Source organism: Chrysemys picta, chromosome 2, assembly GCF_011386835.1.
Source record: "Chrysemys picta bellii isolate R12L10 chromosome 2, ASM1138683v2, whole genome shotgun sequence".
Taxonomy (NCBI): domain Eukaryota; kingdom Metazoa; phylum Chordata; order Testudines; family Emydidae; genus Chrysemys; species Chrysemys picta.
In genome coordinates this window covers 149,404,099-149,425,865 of record NC_088792.1, presented here as the reverse complement: position 1 = coordinate 149,425,865, position 21,767 = coordinate 149,404,099, and the positions used below count along the sequence as shown (strand labels likewise).

The window sequence follows — 21,767 nt, the reverse complement described above, 5'->3', positions numbered from 1 at the left end:
TCATCAAGCAGAAAGGAAAGACAAAGGAAGTTCAAACAGTGGGGAAAAAACAGCAGGGAACATCTCTCCATATAGACTCTTTGGATCCTGGTTCTCAGCTGGAAATGTTTTTCAAGAGGGACTGAAAGGATAAAAAGGAGGGGAAAACAGCCTCAGACACCCCCTTCCCCCCCATCACATTCACTGCGCCTGAAGAGACAAGGGAAGTAGGCGCTGGACTCCAGGGGGGTTTGGTCAGTAATCTGCTGGAGCACATGGTGAGAAACTTTGCTTGAATCTAATCTAGTTTAAGTCAAGTCAGGTATTAGTAAATGTCTTGTCTCTATTTTTCTTGTAACCATTTCTGACTTTTATGCCTCATTACTTGTACTCACTTAAAATTTACCTCTTTGTATTAAATAAACTTGTTTTACTGTTTTAGCTAATCCAGTGTGTTTAACTTAAAGTATCTGAATAACTTTGACAAAAGAAACTGGCATATTATTCCTCGGTGCTGGGCGGCAACAGGACACATTACTGGTGGAAAATCTGGGACTGGGGGTGTGTTGGGGTCACCCTGTGGTATAACCATGGCTGGTGCGAGTCAGGCTGTGGCTTGCATGCTGGAAGGCTGTTTATGAGCAGCCCAAGAGGGAGCTACAGCAGCAAGGCATTGTAAAGCACCCAAGGTTGCAGGGGAGGGGTTAACACAGCCCTTCACTGGTCTGGATTGCACCCTGGTATGTCACACCCTGGTACATACATTGAATCAGTCCCATCATATCCACAGTCTCTCACAGCAGCCAAAGACAGATTCCCCTCAAAGTATGAGCCAGCCCCCCCCCCGCCCCCCCCCCAAAGATGACATAAAACTACTCAAGACAGTCAAGTCCAAAGCAGACTGTGAAGAACTACAAAACGGATCTCTCAAAACTGGGTGACTGGGCAACAAAATGGCAGACGAAATTCAAATGTTCATAAATGCAAAGTTAAGCACATTGGAAAACATAATTCCAGCTATACATATCAAATGATGGGGTCTAAATTAGCTGTTACCACTCAAGAAAGATCTTAAAGTCACTATGGATAGTTCTCTGAAAACATCCACTCAATTTGCAGCGGCAGTCAAAAAAGCGAACAGAATGTTGCAAATCATTAAGAAAGGGATAGATAAATAAGATAGAAAATATGTTGCCTCTATATAAATCCATGGTACAACTACATCTGGAATACTGAGTACAGATGTGGTCGTCCCATCTCAAAAAAGATATATTGGACTTGGAAAAGGTTCGGAAAAGGGCAACAAAAATTATTAGGGGTATGGAACGGCTTCCGTGTGAGGAGAGATTAATAAGATTGGAATTTTTCAGCTTGGAAAAGAGATGACTAAGGGGGGAATATGACAGCGGTCTATAAAATCATGACCGGTGTGGAGAAAGTAAATCAGGAAGGGTTATTTACTCCTTCTCATAACACAAGAACTAGGGGTCACCAATTGAAATTAATAGACAGCAAGTTTAAAATAAACAAAGGAAGTATTTCTTCACACAAGGCACAGTCAATCTGTGGAACTCTTCGCCAGAGGATGTTGTGAAGGCCAAGACTATAATAGGGTTAAAAAACTAGATAAATTCATGATCCATCAATGGCTATTAGCCAGGATGGGCAGGGATGGTGTCCCTAGCCTCTGTTTGCCAGAAGCTGGGAATGAGCGACAGGGGATGGATCACTTGATGATTCCCTGTTCCGTTCATTCCCTCTGGGGCACCTGACACTGGCGACTATCAGAAGACAGGATACTGGGCTAGATGGACCTTTGGTCTGACCCAGTTTGGCCATTCTTATGTTCTAAGAGAGTTGGGCTACAACCCAAAGTCTGTGCTAAACAGGAGGGGCTGGAGGCACTGAGTATCTATGAGGTGGCCTCCTGTGGCAGGAGACAGCTTGGCCGGATCCTTACCGTGGGAGCACAGAGTAGCAGGTTCTCATCAGTCTCAAGCGCAGCACGGTAGAGTTTGCTCTGAATCCGGTTCAGTGTTTTGAACCCCTCAAACCCAGCCTGGGCGTATTTGGGCAGTTTGTCCACAGAAACCAGTTGCTGAAAAGGAGAAACATCATTAACATCAAAGAACAGGCCCTTTATTGTGCCGCAAGCAGGGCACTCTGTGGTCTAGAAGAGACCCCCACCTTGGGGAATGGCAGGGAGCTTCTTGATCTCTCTCAGGGCTGGTCTACACTGGGGGGGGGGAGGGTGTCGATGCAAGATATGCAACTTCAGCTAGGGGAATAGCGTAGCTGAAGTCGACGTATCTTATTTCGACTTCCCTTCTGTCCTCACAGCGCAGGATCGACGGCCGCGGCTCCCCCATCGACTCCGCTACCGCCGCTCGCCCTGGTGGAGTTCCGGAGTCGACGGGAGCACGTTCGGGGATCGATATATTGCATCTAAATGAGACACGATATATCGATCCCCCATAGATGGATCGCTACCCACCAATCCGGCGGGTAGTCTGGACGTACCCTCAGTGTGGCTGGGACATAATGCTTTGTGCAGAGCAGGTAGTAAGAGATCAGATGGGGCCCATTAGACCAAAGCATTTGGCCTAGGGGCTCCAACTGCTGATCTGCAAATCTCACCCATCACTCCGGGCAGTGACCAGCAATGCAGTCAACTAGCATAGAGGATTCTAACTCTTTGGGCCAAAACTACCGATTCTCCCAGACTGCGCCCTCTCGTGTATCAGGCAGTTCCCACTGCACGTCAGAGCTCACAGGGCAGCCCAACTGCAAAGCAGCGATTACAGCACGTACCACAACAATCCGTAACACTGTACAACCAGCACTGACTCTTCACGACATGGGTTTGTTTGTCTCCATTTTACAGCTTGGGAAACTGACAGAGTCCAAGTGACTTGTCCAAAGTCACATGGTGAATTAGTAGCACAGCCAGAACTGGAACCCAACCTTGACTATGGCCCATGCTCATTCGCTCAGTCCGGCAGACCAGCTTGCACAAATGACTGGCAGAGGTGCAGCAACAGTGCCCCCAGACCCCGCAGAGCAGCCCATCTTTAAGGTGCAAGGGGACCAGAGGCACCAATGCCAGGTGCACATCCCAGGGAAACAGAGCTTAACGCACAGGCTCCTTAAGGGTCATGTGTCAGAAGAGGCCCAAGTCCTGCTGGCCCCAGGGCGCGTCGTGGAGATGCTCCCTCAACACCTGAGTCACATGCTGCGAGTGAGAAGTGCCACAAAGCCAGTAGGTTTCTGTGGGGGGTCGGGAAGAAGGGACGCTAGGTAATCCAACCCTGCCCACCGCTGACTGAAAGGGAATAGAGTCACCTACCTCTTCGGAGCCGAAAGGCTTTGGCTTCAAGGCAGGCACATGCACCTCCTCGTAGCCTTTGCGCTGCCTGCGGAATGAGCCATCGGGCAGCTGGCAACGCTTGTTGGCCATGAAATGGCTGCCCTGGGCAAACACCAGATCTTCCAGGTCCAACACCTGGCGCGGGGCCAGCACCTGGAAAAACCAGATGGGGCGTCAGAGGAAGAATGGGAGGGGCCCAGATTTAAAGGGGCAGCATTGCAACCACTCCCTCCAGTCTGCAAGTCTGGCTTCCCAAAGCTTCTCAGGCAGATCAGGGGCTTAACCTTTCACACCCCACCTGCAGGCCGCTAGATCAGGGTGTCTTCTGCACCCACCGGTCCCTATTTAACAACAGCCCCCTTGCACTCATTCAGCCCCTCGAGCATCCTAAGAACAGGTGCCTTAAGGGACACACCTCTCCACCCTGATCCAGATCCATGGTTTCCAGGTCTGTGTCCATCCGGGACTGGCGCACACGTTCCCTGCGAGAGCGTTCCTCCTGGAGGGCAAAGGGAGAGGGCAGGTTAACATGGTGCAGACACCTCTTGGTGGGGAACAGCAGCTGCTGTGCCCTGCTCCGCACACTAGTGCCTGCTCCTGCCCCACTGCGATAGCACAGCTTCAGCTAGCTGGTCAGGCAGCTCCTCAGGGGGCTAACAAGCCATGCTTAGCACTATGGGGAAGATGACTCAGGATCAGACCCTGGTCCGGATATCTCGGCTCCCTCAGAGCACAGAGGATGTCATGCGCAAAGTCTCCATAACCCCTTCCAACTAATGAGTGGATCCGAAATGCTCCAAAGGGAGTTGCATCTCAGAGGACCCCGTAACAGAGACGCAGGAGCTGCTGATTAGTAACAGCACAAGTAGGTGCAATGCTCGGCACCCAAAGCTGGATCTGGCTAATATGAAGAGAGGATGCATGGTCAGTCTACAACCAACATCAGATCAAGAATGAGGGGGGGATTTGATAGCTGCTTTCAACTACCTGAAAGGGGGCAGATGACAGAAGGAGTAATGGTCTCAAGTTGCAGTGGGGGAAGTTTAGGTTGGATATTAGGAAACACTATTTCACTAGGAGGATGGTGAAGCACTGGAATGGGTTACCTAGGGAGGTGGTGGAATCTCCTTCCTTAGAGGTTTTTAAGGTCAGGCTTGACAAAGCCCTGGCTGGGATGATTTAGATGGGAATTGGTCCTGTTTTGAGCAGGGGGTTGGACTGGATGACCTCTTGAGGTCCCTTCCAACCCTGATATTCTATTATTCTAAACCTCTATGCTGTGACCCCAGTAGCACCCTCCCCTCCTTTCAATCCAGTTTATTCAGTGATTGCAGTGAAACGTGTGTGTGACATGCATGCGAAGTGCTATTTCAATGGTGACAGCTCAGATGCAACAAGGACCTTATGGGTTCTCGCCGCTCTTCTTACCCGAATCAGATCCTCCTTCTCCGTCTCATGCAGCTGATACAGAAATTTTGACAGCTCGGGATCAGATTCCATCTTCCCCATGATCCTCTCCTTCTCGGCTTCACTTTGTGCACTAGCCAGCAGCGTACAGTACAGGACTGGAGGGAGAAAGAGGGTGAGAGAAGGCAGCTGCCCCAATGCACGGGGTCAGAGGGAGAGGGGCAAGGTGGAGAACACCTGAAGTTTCACAAAGCATGGCGCAGAGGATAGACTGCACAGAAGGCAGATGTGTGGAGAGGTGAGAAAGTTGCAGCTATGAAAGCTGACTGAGACCAGGACTACATTTAAAACGTAGGACAACATATGTCAATCAAGGATGTGAAAAACCCATGCCCCAAGCGTAGCTATGCGGACCTAAAACCCCACACAGATGTAACGAGGTCGACAGAAGAATACTTCTGTCACCCCAGCTACCATTGCTCAGGGAGCCGGTGTTGCTACATTGATGGAAAAACCCCTTCCATCGCCGTAGGCTGCATCTACCCTCCAGGGTACGTCGCCTCCCCTATGCTGGTGTAAGTCCCCATAGTGCAGCCATAACCCGAGGTGTGGCTAGCAGCACGACCGGAGCAGCACACAGGCAAAGAACCAGGGTTACAGCACTGCAGGTTAACGAGGTGCCCAGTACTCACTCATCATTCTGTGCTGCCTCAGCACCTTAATGAAGTCAAAGGTGTTAAAGCCCAGGAGCAGGACAAGCTGGTTTTCACACTCCCTGTCATCACTGGCAGTCTGGGAAAAGAAGGGACAGAAAGATGCTGGTGATGCATCTGCTGCCCGGCTTCGCCATGGGAGAGGGCAGGGGACCCAAACTCCCATTGCACAACAGATAGAACCCAACTGCACAGTAAATACCAGCTACCTGCCAGACTGACAACCCACATCCTCCATGTAACAATCAAGACTCTAAGCAACACTGGCGAGAGTCTAACCAAGTGCAGTCTGTCCCAGAACCTCTTCCTGCCCTCTTAAGAGGCCCCTAGGGGCAGGACACCTGGGTCATCTATGCTGGTGCAGTTTACAGGCTTTTGAGCCGCATAAATACCGTAGATGAAGGGCTGGAACCTGAGAAGTGCTGGGCACCCTAATTCCAACTGAAGTCAAAGGGAGTGAGGATCAGGGTCATGGTTAGCATAGGAACCACCACCCCAGAGTTGGCCTTCCAGAAGAAGCAGTAACTGTCACCCAAGAGAAGGTCTGCCCATGCGTTAAATCTGATCCTCACAACGGAGGAGGGACGCGGTGGGTGTATCCTCAGGGGAAGAGTGGCACAGTGGCAAGTTGTTTCGTTGTATTAACAATTTTACTATGGAAAAATCAGTCCAAACTGTAAAGAACTTTCCCAGGGAGCTTCCTGTCTTCCAGCCAGGCAGGCCCTGAGTCTGGAACCTTCTCCACCCACAGAGGCAGGATAATTGGCCACATACCTTTAAGATCTCTAGCACCTCATCTGCTTTCTTCTGGGACACGATGGCATCGTCATAGAAGCGACTCAGCTGCCGCTGAAGCCAAAAGGCATCGATGTCTCGGGGATGCAAGTCTCTCTTTTTGGAGCTCATCAGCTCACCAGATGCCACCAGCTGAAAGACAGGCAGTGTCTCCTTACAGCCGTCCTTTGCCCACACAGAACTGAGTCCCCACGACAGGCACAAACAGCCCTTGGGTATTGCCCCAGCCGTCATGTATGTGAGCAAAGCCCTGGCAGCAGCAGTCAGACTAGGGACACCAGAGCACTTAATCGTAATGACGGTGCTTTGACTGGACGATAGCAAAGCTAAGGAAGTCTGCTGGACCTGGGAGAAACTACTTCCTCCTACCCGCCTTGCAAGTTGGAGAGAAATGGAGAAAGAGGAGCTACCAGCAGCATGACAAAGAGGACAGAACAGGGTTTAAAGAGACTCACAGGGGGAGACTGGGAGAGCCAGACAGGAAGTTTTGGGCAAGAGAGGGGTATGATGCTGGCAAATCCAGTGCCAGCTCATGCCAAGGCCCCAGGCCTCACTGGACACAAATGCATACCTGGAAACAAGTCCGGCTCACCTGTGTGTTAGTACTGTTAACACAGATATTGGAGTTGTAAGAACGTGTTTGGTGCTTATACCGTAGCTTGCAAAGTGCTGCATGCACTAGCGCAGGGGTAGGCAACTTTTCAGAAGTGCTGTGCCGAGTCTTCATTTATTCACTCTAATTTAAGGTTTTGCGTGCCGGTAATACATGTTAACGGTTTTTTAGAAAGGGTCTCTCTCTAAGTGTATATTATAGAACTAAACTATTATTGTATGTAAAGTAAACAAGGTTTTCAAAATGTTTAAGAAGCTTCATTTAAAATTAAATTAAAATGCTGATCTTATGCCGCCAGCCTGCTCAGCCTGCTGGGTGGGGGGTTCAGGGCAGAGGGCTGGGTGTGGGGGGACTGGAGGTCAGGGCAGAGGGCTGGGGTGTGCGTGGAGGTGCAGGGCAGAAGGCTGGGTGTTGGGGGCAACTCGAGGTCAGGGCAGAGGGCTGGGGTGTGTGTGGGGGGGTGCAGGGCAGATGGATGGGTGTGTGTTGGGGTGGGAAGGTGCAGGGCAGAAGGCTGGTGTGCTCGGCTTGTGGGGGTGCTCCCAGCCCCCTGCCCTGAGCGGCTCATGGCAGGGGGCTGGGAGGGATATGCCCTGTTCCACCCCCTGCCCCCAGGCCTGTCCCTACCTCTACAAAGCAGTGAGCTCTCCTCTACAAAGCAGCGAGCTCTCCTCTGGGAAGAGGAGGGGCCGGAATGCACCACATTGTGCGAAGAAAGGGGGGAGGAGGGAAGCTTGGCTGCCGCAGGACCAAGCTTCTGCCTCCTGCCCCCGCAGGGGAGAGCGGTGCCGGGGGGGCTGAGTGGGGCGGGGGGCCGGGACCCCCCCCACCGCTCTCCCCTGCGGGGGCAGGAGGCAGAAGCTTGGTCCTGCGGCAGCCAAGCTTCCCTCCTCCCCCCTTTCTTCGCACAATGTGGTGCATTCCGGCCCCTCCGCCCCTCCTCCTCTCAGTGGGCAGCAGCGTGCCACTCAGAATCGGCTCGCATGCCGTCTTTGGCACGCGTGCCGTAGGTTGCCGATCCCTGCATTAGCACTTGTACACACTACCACTTACGTCGATATAACTTATGCCGATCAGAGGTGTGAATAACCCTTCCCCCACCGAACAATACAAGTTACACCGACCTAAGCGCCAGTGTGGACATAGCTACCCCGCCTCTCGCAGAGGTGGTTTTATTGTGTCGACAAGAGCGTCTTCATCAGAAGCACTACAGCAGCGCAGCTGCATTGATGCAGCGTTTCTAGTGTAGACTAGCCCTTAGCTTCGCCTATATGGGTTACCTAGGGAGGTGGTGGAATCTCCTTCCTTAGAGATTAAGGTCAGGCTTGACAAAGCCCTGTCTGGGATGGTTTAGATGGGGATTGGTCCTGCTTTGAGCAGGGGGTTGGACTAGATGACCTCCTGAGTTCCCTTCCAACCCTGATATTCTGTGATTCTATGAATGGTGGAAAAACAGGCAATTGCCTTCTGTGAATAATTAACGAGGATGCTTAAGAAATAAGGGCCTATTGTTCCAAGGGACTCCAGCATGTCAAAGGCTTGAAATTGTATAAAAGATCCAGGGGTCCTCCTTCGGTCATCTCAAATCTGCTTAAGCTTCATCAGGGGAAGTTTGAGTTGCAAGATGAGATCCCAGTTAAGCTGGTACACCCTGGATATGATATTGGACATTGGACTATAACCTATGGACTAAATTCCAAAAGAACTCTTTGCAGCTACAAAGCTCACCATCTCTGCTATAAATCTGAACCTCAAGAATTGAACTCATGTTTGTATGTATATTGATCTTTTAACCATACTCTCTTTTCTTTTTTAAAAAATTTTAGTTTAGTTAATAAGAATTGGCTGTAGCGTGTATTTGGATAAGATCTGGAATACTCATTAACCTGGGAGGTAATGTGTCCAATCCCTTGGGATTGGTAGAACCTTTTTATATGATGAAGTAAGATTTTCATTAATCTTCATTATATCTGACTTGGGTAGTTAGATGGAGGCCTGAGGCTGGGTTACTTTAAGGGAACTGTGTTTTGGACTGCTGAGTAACCAGTGAGGTATAACAGAAGCTGTTTAGTGCTAGCTTGGTAAATCTAAGTATTGAAATATCCACCAGCTTTGGGGTTGTCTGCCCATTCTTTGCAGTTCACCCTTATTGAGTGACCTCAGCTGGCTCTGCCAGGAATCTGGTCACACTGTCACTCATTTGTTGTGTATATTACCTGCTTTAACCTTGCAAACTCTCATTTCCTCTTCCTAGTTAATAACTCTTTAGTTAGTTTGATATAGGATTGGCTACAAGCATCGTCTTTGGTGAGAGATCTGGGGTACAACTGACCTGGGGTAAGTGACTGATGGTAAGTTATACCAAAAATCACAATCGATCACAGAGGCAGGCTTGCCTGGGTGGCAAGAGAGACCAGAGTGCCCAAAGGGACTGTCTGACTCTAGGGTAAGGCTGTTAGAGGGTATGAGGAGTTCACACTTGTTACTTGGTTGGTGAAATGTATTTAGAGAACATAAGCTTGGGGTTTGTGCCCTGGTTCCTGACTCTGCCCTGAGGTTGGCACCCACGCTCGTGTGCCCCTCTAAACAGCGTGACATCACATAGGGGTCCTGATTAACTGCAGGCCAGCCAAGTTCACAGAAGGCAAGCTGTGGGCAGAAGGCTTCTGGTTCAGAATACAAGCCACACACTTCTGCAGAGGGACCCTGGACACAAAGAATACTCTGGAATGGTGAGGAAATTGAGGTAGGGAAATGCATGGCAGATTTTTGTATAGATCTGTGTATTTCTCACTCTATTAAAAGAAAGAACAATTGTGTTTTAGAATCCTGTCCAAAATGCCTGTGTTTCATGAATTACATCTACCATGTGCTCCATGAAGGAAACTATGGCCCCAAACCACCACCCAGCTGGTGTTCTGGGATAGGGGGTGTTTAACCTACAGGGTAAGCGTGAGGGTCAGCACCGGTTCTGGGGCGGGACACGGGGTCACAGCTCTCAGCAGGGGTATACCACATAGAAATTCTGCTCCCTAAGAGCGTGCTCAGAGGTTCTAAGACAACAGCAGTGCCTGGACTCCGTTCTGACTCTGGGGGCTTAAGACACCCAAATATTCAGCGGTTGGCTTCCCGTACAGCAGTCCAGCAGGGGGCCCTCAGCTAGATCTGACACACTAGTGTCTGCTATCACAGTTAGGAATGAAGTCCCCATAGCTTTAATACAGCCACCAACTTCAAGTCAACCCTCCAGCGATAGGAAAGTAGCCTTGCGCTTCCTGCTTGGAAACTCACATTGGCTGAGAGGGTGCAGCGGACAACGGCCTCGTCCCCCTCCATGTCATCATCAGACGCCTCATCCCGTACTTCACCATACACGTCCTCATCGCCTTCCTGTTGGAACACACAGCTCCTGTGAACGACTCTCTCCCAAGGAAACCTCATGGAGAAGATCTCTAGGTCCCCCCCACACCTTGGATAGGAGTGCTAGAAATGCCATTCCTACCGAGAGCTGGCCGAGCTAGTCCTTCCTCCAGCAGCAGAAACATCATACTGTGGTTAAGGCAGAAGATCACAGGACTTTGGGCAAGTCCCATCATCCCATGCCTCAGTCTCCCCATTTACAAGATATGAGCATATCAGGGATGGCGCTCCTCGTACTGCAAGCTCAATAGAAGTGAGCATTATCATTGTAGTCTGGCATCTTGCTTTCAGTTGTGGCAAATACCAGATGCAGCCAAAGTCCGTAAAAAAAATAGTGCACCAAGCCAATTGGGCACTCCTAAATTATGGGAGTGAGAGAAGATCTTTCATGCAGCAATCGTCTATGGCCTAGAGCAGAAAGAGGGACAGTTCCTTATAGTCCCATCCTAGCCACGTGTCAGGTCCCTTGCTCAGGCTCACTGTTATTCTTCTCAGTACTCCCCTGGGGCAGCTAGTCCCTCGGGTTAGTTCTGTTTTTGATGGAGCACGTTTCCACTGATCTCGCTGCAGGCAACCCTCATCTGTCTTGTGATGTTAACGTGCACTCAGAACTCATTGGTGCGTACAAGGCCTTTCAATCCTTTCCCACCTCAGGACCTTCAAAAGTAAGTGCTACCAATGACTCAGAGGTTCCTGCATTGTTCTGCCTTAAGGAACCAGCCAAGGCAATTCTTTTCAGACCCTCACTCAGGTGAGTGAGGCAGAAGAGCAATTATATTAAATAGTCCCAAGTGGCTCACATTTAGAAAAGGCATTGCAGGAAACAGGAAGTCAGAGAGCAAGTTTCAATCTGAAAGGGACTGCTGAGGAGGCCAGGAAGTCTGACAGCTGATCAAAACCAAGCAGCTGGCCTGTGGGCCAAGCCATAGAATTCATACACATTTCTGTGAAAGGTGGTACAGCTTAGTACAGCAATTTACCAAGCCTTCCAGTGCCAGGAAGCAGGGTCTAAGCTTCTGGCCTCGCTGGCCAACATGGCTGAGATTGAGCCAAACTCCAGCTCCCCGCGTCCCCAAGCCCTGTCCACAACCAGCAGCACAAAGAAGAGGGACAGCTCAACCACCACCTTAGAAGCGTCTGATCACTTACCTCTTCATCAGACTCAAACTGCACATTCACTCCGTACGTCTCATCAATGTTATCATCTGCAAAGGTGGACGGAGTCAGAAGGGTGCAGGCCCAAGCTCAACCCACTTATCCTCCTTTTGCACCACTAGAACGCAAGAGCACCCACTAAAGCATGGAGAGTACACCCAGGGAAAGGCCAGAACACAGATACGTTCCCACTAGAGGCTAAGTGGAGAAAATATCACTCGTTCTATTTGTGACTGAATCAGGATTTGAATCGAAAAACTAAACATTATCCACGGATGTCTCTGGGAGTTGTATGCATGGCTTAGGCTAGGCAGGGGTGAGCAAACTACGGCCCACGGGCCGGATCGGGCCCCTCAGAGCTTTGGATCCGGCCAGCAGGATTGCCCCCTGTGGCCCCACTCTCAGAAGGGGCCCCCGGGTGGCTGGGGCAGAGGGCTCTGTGCATTGCCCATGCCTCCAGGCACGGCCCCCCACAGCTCCCATTGGCCGGGAATGGCGAACTGAAGCCAATGGGAGCTTCAGGGGAGGTACCTGGACGCGCGGCAAGGACAGCGCACGCAGAGCCCTCCGCTTCCCCTCCCCCAGGGGCCGCAGCGCTGTCGCTGCCACCCCAGAGCCGCTTTAGGTAAGTGGCGCAAGGCCGGAGCCCGAACCCCTCCTGCACCCCGTCCCCCAACTCGCTGCCCTAAGCCCCCTGCCTGCACCTCGCACCCCAATCCCCTGCCCTGAGTCCCCTGCTGCACCCTGCACCCCACTCCAACCCCCGCCGTATCCCTCCTGCACCCCAACCCCTGGCCTGAGCCCCCTCCTGCACTCCGCACCCCTCCTCCCTTCCCTGAGCCCCCTCATACACCCCACACCTCTCCTCTGCCCCAATCCCTTGCCCTGAGCCCCTTCTTGCACACTGCACCCCCTCCCACACCCCGCACTTCCTGCCCCGGCCCTGCATACAATTTTCCCACCCAGATGTGGCCCTCGGCCCAAAAAGTTTGCCCACCCCTGAGCTAGCATGTAGCCCTTAGTCTCCAAGTGCAATAACTATTTACCACCAAAACCCAAAGAAACATTTTTAAGCCCCATCTCAGTTTAAAACACTTTCTAGCCTCCCTGTATACAGGCACTGTGCCTCATCTGTGCCCCAGCTATTGAAATACGACATGCTGACAACCCATATACTGTGCTCTGTGAGATAACACACGGGAGCAGTCCAGGCGCAAGCTCGAGGGTGATCCCTACCCATGTTCTGGATCTCCTTGTCACCACCATAGTCTGAGATCTTCTTGCCCAAGTTCACCAGCACATGGTAGCGGGTGTCATCCGTCTGTCCTAACAGCAAATCAATTTCCTTCCGCCTCTCTTTGTCTCGCAGCTTCTCGTTCTTCAATACAGCCAAGACCTCGTCCGCTGCTCCACAGAGAATGTCACGTGGCTGCAGAAGAAATGAGAAGAGCTGCAACACACCTAATTTGGGGGATGCTCCATGTACCTGACTGGGATAAGCACTGCCACTGCTCAGCTGTGGAACTAGAAGACAGGCTCACATTTATGGACTAAATGCTTCCAGCTCTCTGTCTACAATAATTATCTCCATGGAAAAACAACCGATCTGGAAGCATTCCCCTCTAAAACACTGCAGCACTGTGCCAGCACACGAGAAACAGCAACGGCCACGACCCTGCTCAGACGTCAGATCCCATCTTACAGTAAGGGCAGTCACTCCAGGCAGCTCAAGGGTCCTATGGAGACAGTATCTCAGGTGAAGAGCTTTAGCACCCACAAGCTGTTATACATCTCACTAGCTTGCAACAGAAGCATTAACTGTCAAGGATCCAAAGACCAGCTTATTGACTTGTCTGAGCTACAGCTCTGCCAGCTATTTGCCTCACACACACACATACACTGGGGGTTCTGACAACTCCACTCGGCTGATGTGTCTACAAAGATACCCTCACAGGTCCATGCACATCCTTACCTGGTCCCCAAGGGCTGCCTGAATGAAACTTAGCAGCACCTCATAGGTCTCCCGGGTCTCCTTGGTTTTGGGTTTGTAGATGATTCCCACCATCTCGTCAATGCCCTCAGAGAGCAGCGTATAACCCTTCATTTTGTTGATATCATGCCTGTCCTCATCACGCTTCCTCCTCCTAGAAAGCAGGGCAAGGAAAACATCACACAAGCCAATCAGCAGATGAAGTTGCTTCTCCAAATTGTGCCAGTCCTTCTGGCTGGGAAAAGACAATGGACAAGCAACCCTCTGAAGAAACTTTTTCGGTCCCCACATTTGACTTTAAACCGGTCAACATGCAGTAAAAGTCACCAATCTCTCACCCCTCACCTGCCCAATGAAGGACCATCATTCTAATCCGGGGTCATTTACCCTTCATATAAGACATCACAGTTTAGGTGCAATTGTTAAGGTGGTGTTGGACGTTTTAAAACTAAAACGAAACGTATTTACTAGGTTTGCTTGCATTTTTATTAAAATTAAAAAACATTTTTCATTTGGATTTAACCATCAGCTTCAGTATTTGTAACTTCAATCCTGAAACACTAGGCTAGTGCAAAAGACACCGAATGGTCAGTTTCCCTATCGATTACCATGGTCTAAGCAGAGTAAAATTAGAAAGTAAGCACTTAAAAAAAACTCTTTGCCACCATGTATGTTAATAATTCAAGCTATCAGTAGCTCAAGGACTTTTTTAAAATGTGATTTCTTAAAAAAGCCTGACAGTATCCCTTCAAATGTATTTTCTATCCATGGCACAAGAAGTTACTTTCATTTGTTTCAAGTTCAGTAAAAATTATCGCTGCCTGGCCAGTTCATATGAAACTCTCCTTCTCCACTGCAGTACTCGGATGCGAGAACATTAACTCAGCATTAAGTCTGATGCAATTAAGATCTTAAAGTCATGGAATTTCAAGTTGAGGTTCCTCAAAACAACCTTCACTGCTCCTTCCTGCATCTGTGTGGCGTAACAGAATCGTTCTCTATAGGGTTACACCATCTGCACTAAGGGTTATAGAATAAGTTGCAAGTAAAACAAATCAAGAGTACACAGCTGAACTTGCATAAGAAGCAATGTTGAGGAGGGCTGTGAACAGGCATCACTTTAAGAGCACACGCTTTAAGGGTTTTCCTAGATAACTGCATGATAATTAAGGTTAAGAGTTTGTCATGGTTATTTTCAGTAAAAGCCACGGACAGGTCACGGGCAATAAACAAAAATTCATGGAAGCCCATGGCCTGTCCATGGCTTTTACTGAAAAAAGCTGGGAGGGATGGGACTGATAGCGCCAGACCCTGCCGCTGGGGCTGAAGCCAAAGAAGTCACGGAGGTTCATTAAAGTCACAGAATCCATAACCTCCATGATTAAATTCCATCCTTAATGATTATCGTTGAAACCCAGACAGTGTGGAAATATTTTAAATTCCAGGGCTAGATCCCACACAAGCTTTTCAGCATGAGACTCCTGAATACCATGCTGCAGTCAGGATGCTCTCATTCAATGCTCTGTGCCCAAGCTCTGAAAGACAAATTCATGCGTAACCCACTCACTTCGCTCGTCTCTCTTCCTGCATCTGGGGTTTGGTTCTTTGAGCCTTGTCACCCATCCGAGTGCCCTCCAGCTTCCCAACCAAGGAGAGCACCTCCCCCGTAGGCTCATCTCGGCGGGTCCTGTCGATCAAGGAGCGATCAGCTTGAAGTACAAGGTTAGAGTTCTGGAGGGATCACAGCACAAGAGAACAGGTAAGAGGTGTGAAGAAACCAATGCAACAATCTCTACAACCCCAGCCAGGCCAGTAGTACGTTTCATTATTGCCAGTGGCCCATCCCAAACAAACTCCCACATATTATCATCATTATTGTAGCATCTAGGAGCTCTAGTCATGAGCCCAGACCCCCATGGTGCTAGGCGCTGTACAAACAGAACAAAAAAGACAAGCTCTGCTCCCAAAAGCTTACAATCCAAGTATAAAACCAGACAACAACAAATGGATACAGACAGCAGAGCATAAGGAAACAATGAGTGGCGATCATCAGTGGCCTCAGCACTCTAGCAGCTGTCTGGCTTTTTGCAGGCGTTACTGCAAAGGGCAGTTTTGAGAAGGGATCTGAAGGAAGATAATGAGATGCCTTTGCAAATATTTACAGGGGGTGTCACAAGGGGGAGGGGCAGTACAGGGAAAGCATGAAGATGCTTGTCTGAAAATTTAACAAGTGGATGGTAGCAGCAGCCAATCGGAGGCAGGAGTCAACAGCTCAAGAGCCAATGAGAGGTGATAGATAGGGTGGGAATTGACCGTGAAGAGTCTTGAAAGTAAGTGAAGACAAGTAGCTTATGTTTGATACAATAAGGGGCACAGGTGCCAACCTTCCAATGCGTGGGGGGTGGGGAGAAGGGGGACACACTCCACCCCTTCCCAAAGGCCCCACCCCCTTCCCCAAGCACACTGTGTCCTCGCTCCTCCCCCCCAGAGCCTCCCGCATGCTGCGAAACAGCTTATAGCATTGGGTGGGAGGTGCTGATTGTCAGGGCCTGCCAGCAGGCAGGAGGTTCTGATGGGGGGTTACTGGTGGGTGCTTAGCACCCACCATTTTTTCCCCATGGGTGCTCCCCCAGCTCTGGAGCACCCACGGAATCAGCGCCTTTGATATAGGGGGACCAGTGAGGGATACAAAGAAAGGGGTGACTTGGTCAGGGCTAGAGAAATTATCTTTGCAGCAGCATTCTGAACAGATAGGAGTGGGGCAAGACTGCAGTGGTCCAGGCCAGAAAGAAGGATGTAGCAATAATCAAGATGTAAGATGAGAGCTTGGACAAGAGTTTTATCTGTGTGAATACAGAAATAAGAAAGGCTTCATTTTAGGGATATTATGCAGGATCTAGGATGCAACTGAAGGAAAGGAATAACACACAGCAATTAGAGACAAAAACAATGAGGAGTACTCGTGGCACCTTAGAGACTAACACATTTATTTTAGCATAAGCTTTCCTGGGCTAAATCCCACTTCATAAGATGCATGGAGTGGGAAACACAGTAGGCAGAATATATACACACAGTACATGAAAAGATGGGAGTTGCCTTACAAAGTGGGGGGTCAGTTCTAACAAGATAATTCAATTAAAGTGGAAGTGGGATATTATCAACAGGAGGAAAAATCACTTTTATAGTGGTAATCAGGGTGGCCCATTTCAAACAGTTGACAAGAAGGTGTGAGTAACAGTAGGGGAAAATTAGCATGAGGAAATTATTTAAAAAAAAAATAGTTTTTGTAGTGACCCATCCACTCCCAATCTTTATTCAGACCTAATTTGATGGTGTCCAGTTTGCAAATTAATCCCAGTTCTGCAGTTTCTCGTTGGAGTCTGTTTTTGAAGTTTTTTTGTTGAAGAATTGCCACTTTTAAGTCTGTTATTGAGTGTCCAGGGAGACTGAAGTGTTCTCCGACTGGTTTTTTAATGTTATAGTTCTTGACGTCTGATTTGTGTCCATTTATGTTTTCAGAGAACACTTCAATCTCCCTCCTCAATCTCTTTCATGTACTGTGTATGTATATTCTACCTACTGTATTTTCCACTCCATGCATCTGATGAAGTGGGTTTTAGCCCATGAAAGCTTATGCCCAAATAAATGTGTTAGTCTCTAAGGTGCCACAAGGACTCCTCGTTGTTTTGCTGATACAGACGAACATGGCTACCACACTGAAACCAGTCAATTAGAGACAGAATCTCAATGAGCTTAGGGATGAAAGGTATAAGGGGCAGTAGCTGGAGAGGGAAGCAGGGTCACGGGTAAGTTCGTTTTATAAACTTAATGAAATGCAATTCTAGCACCTCATGGCTGACACTGTGAACACACAACCGTCGGGCAATTTGAAGTAATGATTCCCACAGCCACCATACTTCCCCACACTGCATGTATATAGCAGAGCCTAACACATGCCAAGCATGAGCACCCTACGTGCTATCAGAGTTATGACGCAACCCAGAGTTTCCAGGATCATGTTTTATGATCTATCTCCCGATGTGTACGTTAAGACATTGATGGCAATTTTACAGCAAAGCTACGGCCTGTATAAAGCTTACCCAGGTTCGAGTTAGTGTTTCCTTCCTGCAAGGAAAAGTGTGGGGGGTGCAAGGGTGTGTGGTGGTGGGAGCAGAACTGCTCGCTCACACACAGGCCCAGAAGAGGGCCACTTCCCACCCCCCCCGGCTCCTGCGCCCCGCCCCCCGTCCACGCACCCGGGGCCCCCCGTCCTCCTGCTCCCCTCCCTCCCTCCCTCCCCAGCTCCCCCGGCCCCGCACCCGGGCCGCCGCTCCCACTCACCGCCTTGTACTCGTACTGCAGGCTCCGCGCAGTCACATCCGCCATGGCGCCGCCTCACCCGCCCGGCCCGGACCCCGGTGCTAGAGTCGAGCCGCTTCCCCCCGCCCCGTGCAGCGGATCAGGCCAAAACTGAAACGGAGCGCGGCGCAGCACGCACGTCCGGCCGGCAAGTCCTTCCGGGGCACACCGGAAGTGCCCTGCCGCGAGCCAGCCGCCGGATGTCGTCCTACTGCTGCTTCTCCCCGTAGAGCCACTGACCCTGCCGCGTTCGGTCCCCTCGCGCCCAGACGTCAGCCCCGCCCCCTGGCCGCGTGAGCGCGCAGCGGAGTTGCCTAGCGACGGGCCGGCCTGCGCCTGGGGGCGGGGATGTGTCAAAAATCTGCCCCGGCCTTTCCCAGCTGGCTGGGTCCTAGCCCGTGACCTAGGGGCGCGGGGCTCCCTTCCAGCCAGTATAGCCCGGGGGGCGGGGCTCCCTCCCATCCTGCGGGCCCAGGGAGCGGGGCTCCAAGCTGGCATGAGCCTGACCCACACCATTGTATGAAGCATCAGAGTTATGTTTTGCTCCAATCTCTCTCCCAAAGGGTGGGGCGCTTTCTCTGTTGTGGTCACTTCAGGCTTGGAGCATTGTCCAGGATTGTGAGTCGCTCTCCGTAGTGCAGAGCTAGGAGCTCTGGCTGTAGGGTCTGGCGCTTTGGCAGGAACTGGAGTAGGAGTGGAGTGCACCCCACCTCTTCTGCTTCTTTGTGGATTTTTTTTCTTTCCAAATAAGAGGAAGTTGGTGAATGAAGCGCAACAGCGAAATGAAAAGCCTTGTCGTGGGCTAACGCCAGGGACAGTGCGGGTAGCAGTTCAGACTGAAGCAGTCTGAATAGTGCTCAGGATTAGCTGGCACGGGACTGATGGTGGCACACAGCCCAAGTCCTTTCACCTCCCTCTCGGCCCCTCACAATCTCAGCTCCAGGCAACAGCTGGGCCACTGATATCCCAGGTTTGCTCCCTATCTTTATCCTGATGCTGCTTGATGAGGCCTAGGTACACGTTTTGTTTACCTCTGTTTATTCCTGCCCAAGGCAATGGTCCTCATCTAATTTTGTCTTTCCCTCCAGGCACTGATGATGGCCATTACCAGCAAAGAATAAATAGCCTGGGCCACATGGACTCTGCACTGGGGAGTTAAACTACTGTTGAATCCTGGCATGGATGACCTGCACAAGAAGTAGGCACCCAGGAGCTAGAAGTGTTGACTGGGCTGTGAGTTGCCTTTCTGCATCCCGCAGCTAGATGGGGAGATACAGCCAGCCTGCAACTGACTACCTGGAGGAGCCTCACCAGCATTGTCTGTGCTTAAGCCCAGGCCTGATTACTGGACACAGTGGCCTTTATTGCAAATCAGAAGTCAGTTTTCTGGGTCTCCCTGCCCCACACAGAGAGATTCAGAGATCTCTGCTCTGGAAACTGTTGTGGAGGGTTAAACCTTCCTAGAGAAATGGAATAAGCTGTGACATGGAAGGAAAGGCAGGGTCAGCCTAGGGGACTTCTGGTGCCCCAGGCATAATGTAAGAGTCCCCTTTACATGGGTGGGAGCCCACAGCCTCATCCCACTTGGAAATTCTCCAGGATGGAGTCAGGTCAACTCAAGTGTCTTGTCTTGATTTCAGAGTCTAGTGTCAGGCTGATATCCGACTATTTATGTAGCAAAGCTAACAGTAATGCCACCTTATTTCCACGTGCACTTTGGATCTTCAACAGACTCTTAGGTAAACACAAGAACACACCAGCTATAGGTCACAACAAACTCTTTGTTAAGTTGTTTTTCTACAGAGCATACATATGTAAGACAGTTGCTACCATCACCAATACAGTGGACTGTTCATGTTGCATGAAGCTACACAGAAAAGTCATAGCACTACCCAGATTGTCAGAGGCACTCAGCCTAAAATAAGTAGGAAATAATCTTTTTTCTGTCATTGGGTCTTCCAATGATTCGGGTAACTAGGTACATTTGCCTGGGTGGGATATGTGTAGTGTTGAGATAAGTTCCTGTCTGCATCCTGTAAAACTTACCCATACCGGTATTGCCCTGGCCTCTTCTTTTGTCATTCAGTGTTGCACGCATTCTAAAACAATATGCATTTCCACACCTTTTGGGGGCGAAGCCAGACTTTGAGGCACCTGCTCCCCTACTTGGTGTAAACTTTGCTTGTGCCAATCAGAAACGAACACAAACAGGTTTTGGGCCCCGTCCCCTATGACACTTCTATGATGTCATAGTTGGTACTTTATGGGCCTGCCATGTGCAGGCAGGGAGAGGAGAAAGAAAAACGAATCCTGTGTATCCTGTATACTCCCGTAACCGAGCCTGATCACCTCGAAGCCTCTCTCTCAGCTCACGTGTTTCAAACAGAGTTTCTACGTTTGCCGGTCGTTATGCGTTGGTTTGTATTTGTAAGTATCAGTTATTACTAAATGTTGCATCTTTGTTTATAAATATTGTTAGTAGATATTTTAGTCATTGTGTGTTTTAAGTTTCGTTAACTCTATTAGCTAATCAAACGCTGCTCCCTTACTCCTTGTAATTATCCCCAGTAAAACTTTAAATTGATTAATTTTAGTTGTGTGTGTGTGTGTGTGTGTGTGTCTGCAGTTTGCATTGTGACCCATACTCTCCTTGCATCCCTTACCAATATAGTCTATTGCCACGTGCAGCCTGGTAAATAACAGGCCTGCATTTTCTTTCGCCCCTGCGTGCCCGTGGCAATCCACATGTAGGTCACATGTTCAGGAGCCATCCATTTCCAGATTCCATTTGATCTGATCTGATTCTTTGTTGACCTCAGTTACCTCCTGGTGACAGTGAACAGAGTCTGACAACATAGTGGGGCATCTTGATCCCTGGTATGACCGTTTTGACTGAAGTAGCATTACACCAAGATGAATTCAACCTGTGATTTGGGAATACTCACCCTGACTGGTGAAGATCCATCGTCCGAGCAGTGTGACAGCAAGACTGAATGAGCAGACAACGAATTCCCCTCTTACTTACCAAGGCAGAGCAAGATTTGGGTGCACTGGGAATGAGAGAAATGTGAGGAAAGTTGGAACATAAGAATGGCCATGCTGAGTCAGATCAATGATCCACCTAGCCCAGTGTCCTGTCTTCCAATAGTGGCTAGTGCAAGATGCTGCAGAGGGAATGAACAGAACAGGGCAATTTATCAAGTGATCCATCCTGTCATCTAGTCCCAGCTTCTGGCAGAGATTTAAGGACACCCAGAACATGGGGTTGTGTCCCTGGCCATCCTGGCTAATAGCCATTGATGGACCTGTCATCCATGAACTTATCTAATTCTTTTTTGAACTAGGGTTACCATATTTTGTGCCTCCAAATGGAGGACACTCCACGGGGCCCCGGCCCCAGCCCCGCCCCCGCCCCAACTCCGCCCCCGCCCCAAAGTCTCCGCCCCCTCCCCTGCTTCCCGCGAACATTTGATTCGCGGGAAGCCTGAAGCAGGTAAGGGGGAGTGTGGGGGGAGGAGGCCCGGCCCAGGCTGGCCCCCCGGCGGCTCCAGCCTGGGTCGGCTCGGGCCCTGGGGTGCCGGCCCCGGCCGACCACCCCCGGCCCGCCCAGCACTGCCGGCCCCCGGCGGCCCGGCGCCCCCCCCGGCGGCCCGGCGCACCCCCCGGCTCCCGGCCCTGCGACCCCGGCTCCCGGACCCCGGCCCGGCCTGGCGACCCCGGCCCCGCGACCCCGGCCCGGCTCCCGGCCCCGCGACCGGCTCCCGGCCCCGCGACCCCGGACCGGCTCCCGGCCCCGCGACCGGTTCCCGGCTCTGCGACCCCGGAGCGGCTCCCGGCCCCGCGACCCCGGAGCGGCTCCCGGCCCCACGACCCCGGACCGGCTCCCGGCCCCGCGACCGGTTCCCGGCTCCGCGACCCCGGAGCGGCTCCCGGCCCGGCCCCGCGCCCAGCCCGGCCCAGCACTGCGCC

General features: G+C 50.8%; 1 protein-coding gene and 1 long non-coding RNA gene across 2 annotated transcripts in view; one reads left to right on the top strand and one right to left on the bottom strand.

Annotated features, from left to right (window-relative positions):
- SNRNP200 (small nuclear ribonucleoprotein U5 subunit 200) overlaps positions 1 to 17,979 on the bottom strand; it is a 43,392-nt gene extending 25,413 nt beyond the window's left edge. Inside the window, exons 1-12 of the mRNA XM_005279228.5 lie at positions 17,781 to 17,979; positions 15,007 to 15,170; positions 13,422 to 13,593; positions 12,686 to 12,878; positions 11,444 to 11,499; positions 10,166 to 10,264; positions 6,241 to 6,393; positions 5,446 to 5,545; positions 4,775 to 4,911; positions 3,762 to 3,845; positions 3,326 to 3,499; positions 1,940 to 2,077 (exon numbers count right to left, since the gene is read on the bottom strand). Coding sequence (XP_005279285.1) covers positions 1,940 to 2,077; positions 3,326 to 3,499; positions 3,762 to 3,845; positions 4,775 to 4,911; positions 5,446 to 5,545; positions 6,241 to 6,393; positions 10,166 to 10,264; positions 11,444 to 11,499; positions 12,686 to 12,878; positions 13,422 to 13,593; positions 15,007 to 15,170; positions 17,781 to 17,825 — 1,515 coding nt within the window. The 5' untranslated portion in view covers positions 17,826 to 17,979. The remainder of the gene's footprint in view (positions 1 to 1,939; positions 2,078 to 3,325; positions 3,500 to 3,761; positions 3,846 to 4,774; positions 4,912 to 5,445; positions 5,546 to 6,240; positions 6,394 to 10,165; positions 10,265 to 11,443; positions 11,500 to 12,685; positions 12,879 to 13,421; positions 13,594 to 15,006; positions 15,171 to 17,780) is intronic.
- Positions 17,975 to 20,391, top strand: LOC135981533 (uncharacterized). The gene is made up of 2 exons (XR_010598588.1): positions 17,975 to 18,768; positions 18,887 to 20,391. It is a non-coding gene; the product is annotated as an uncharacterized LOC135981533 (long non-coding RNA).
- The last annotated feature ends 1,376 nt before the right edge of the window (positions 20,392 to 21,767 follow it).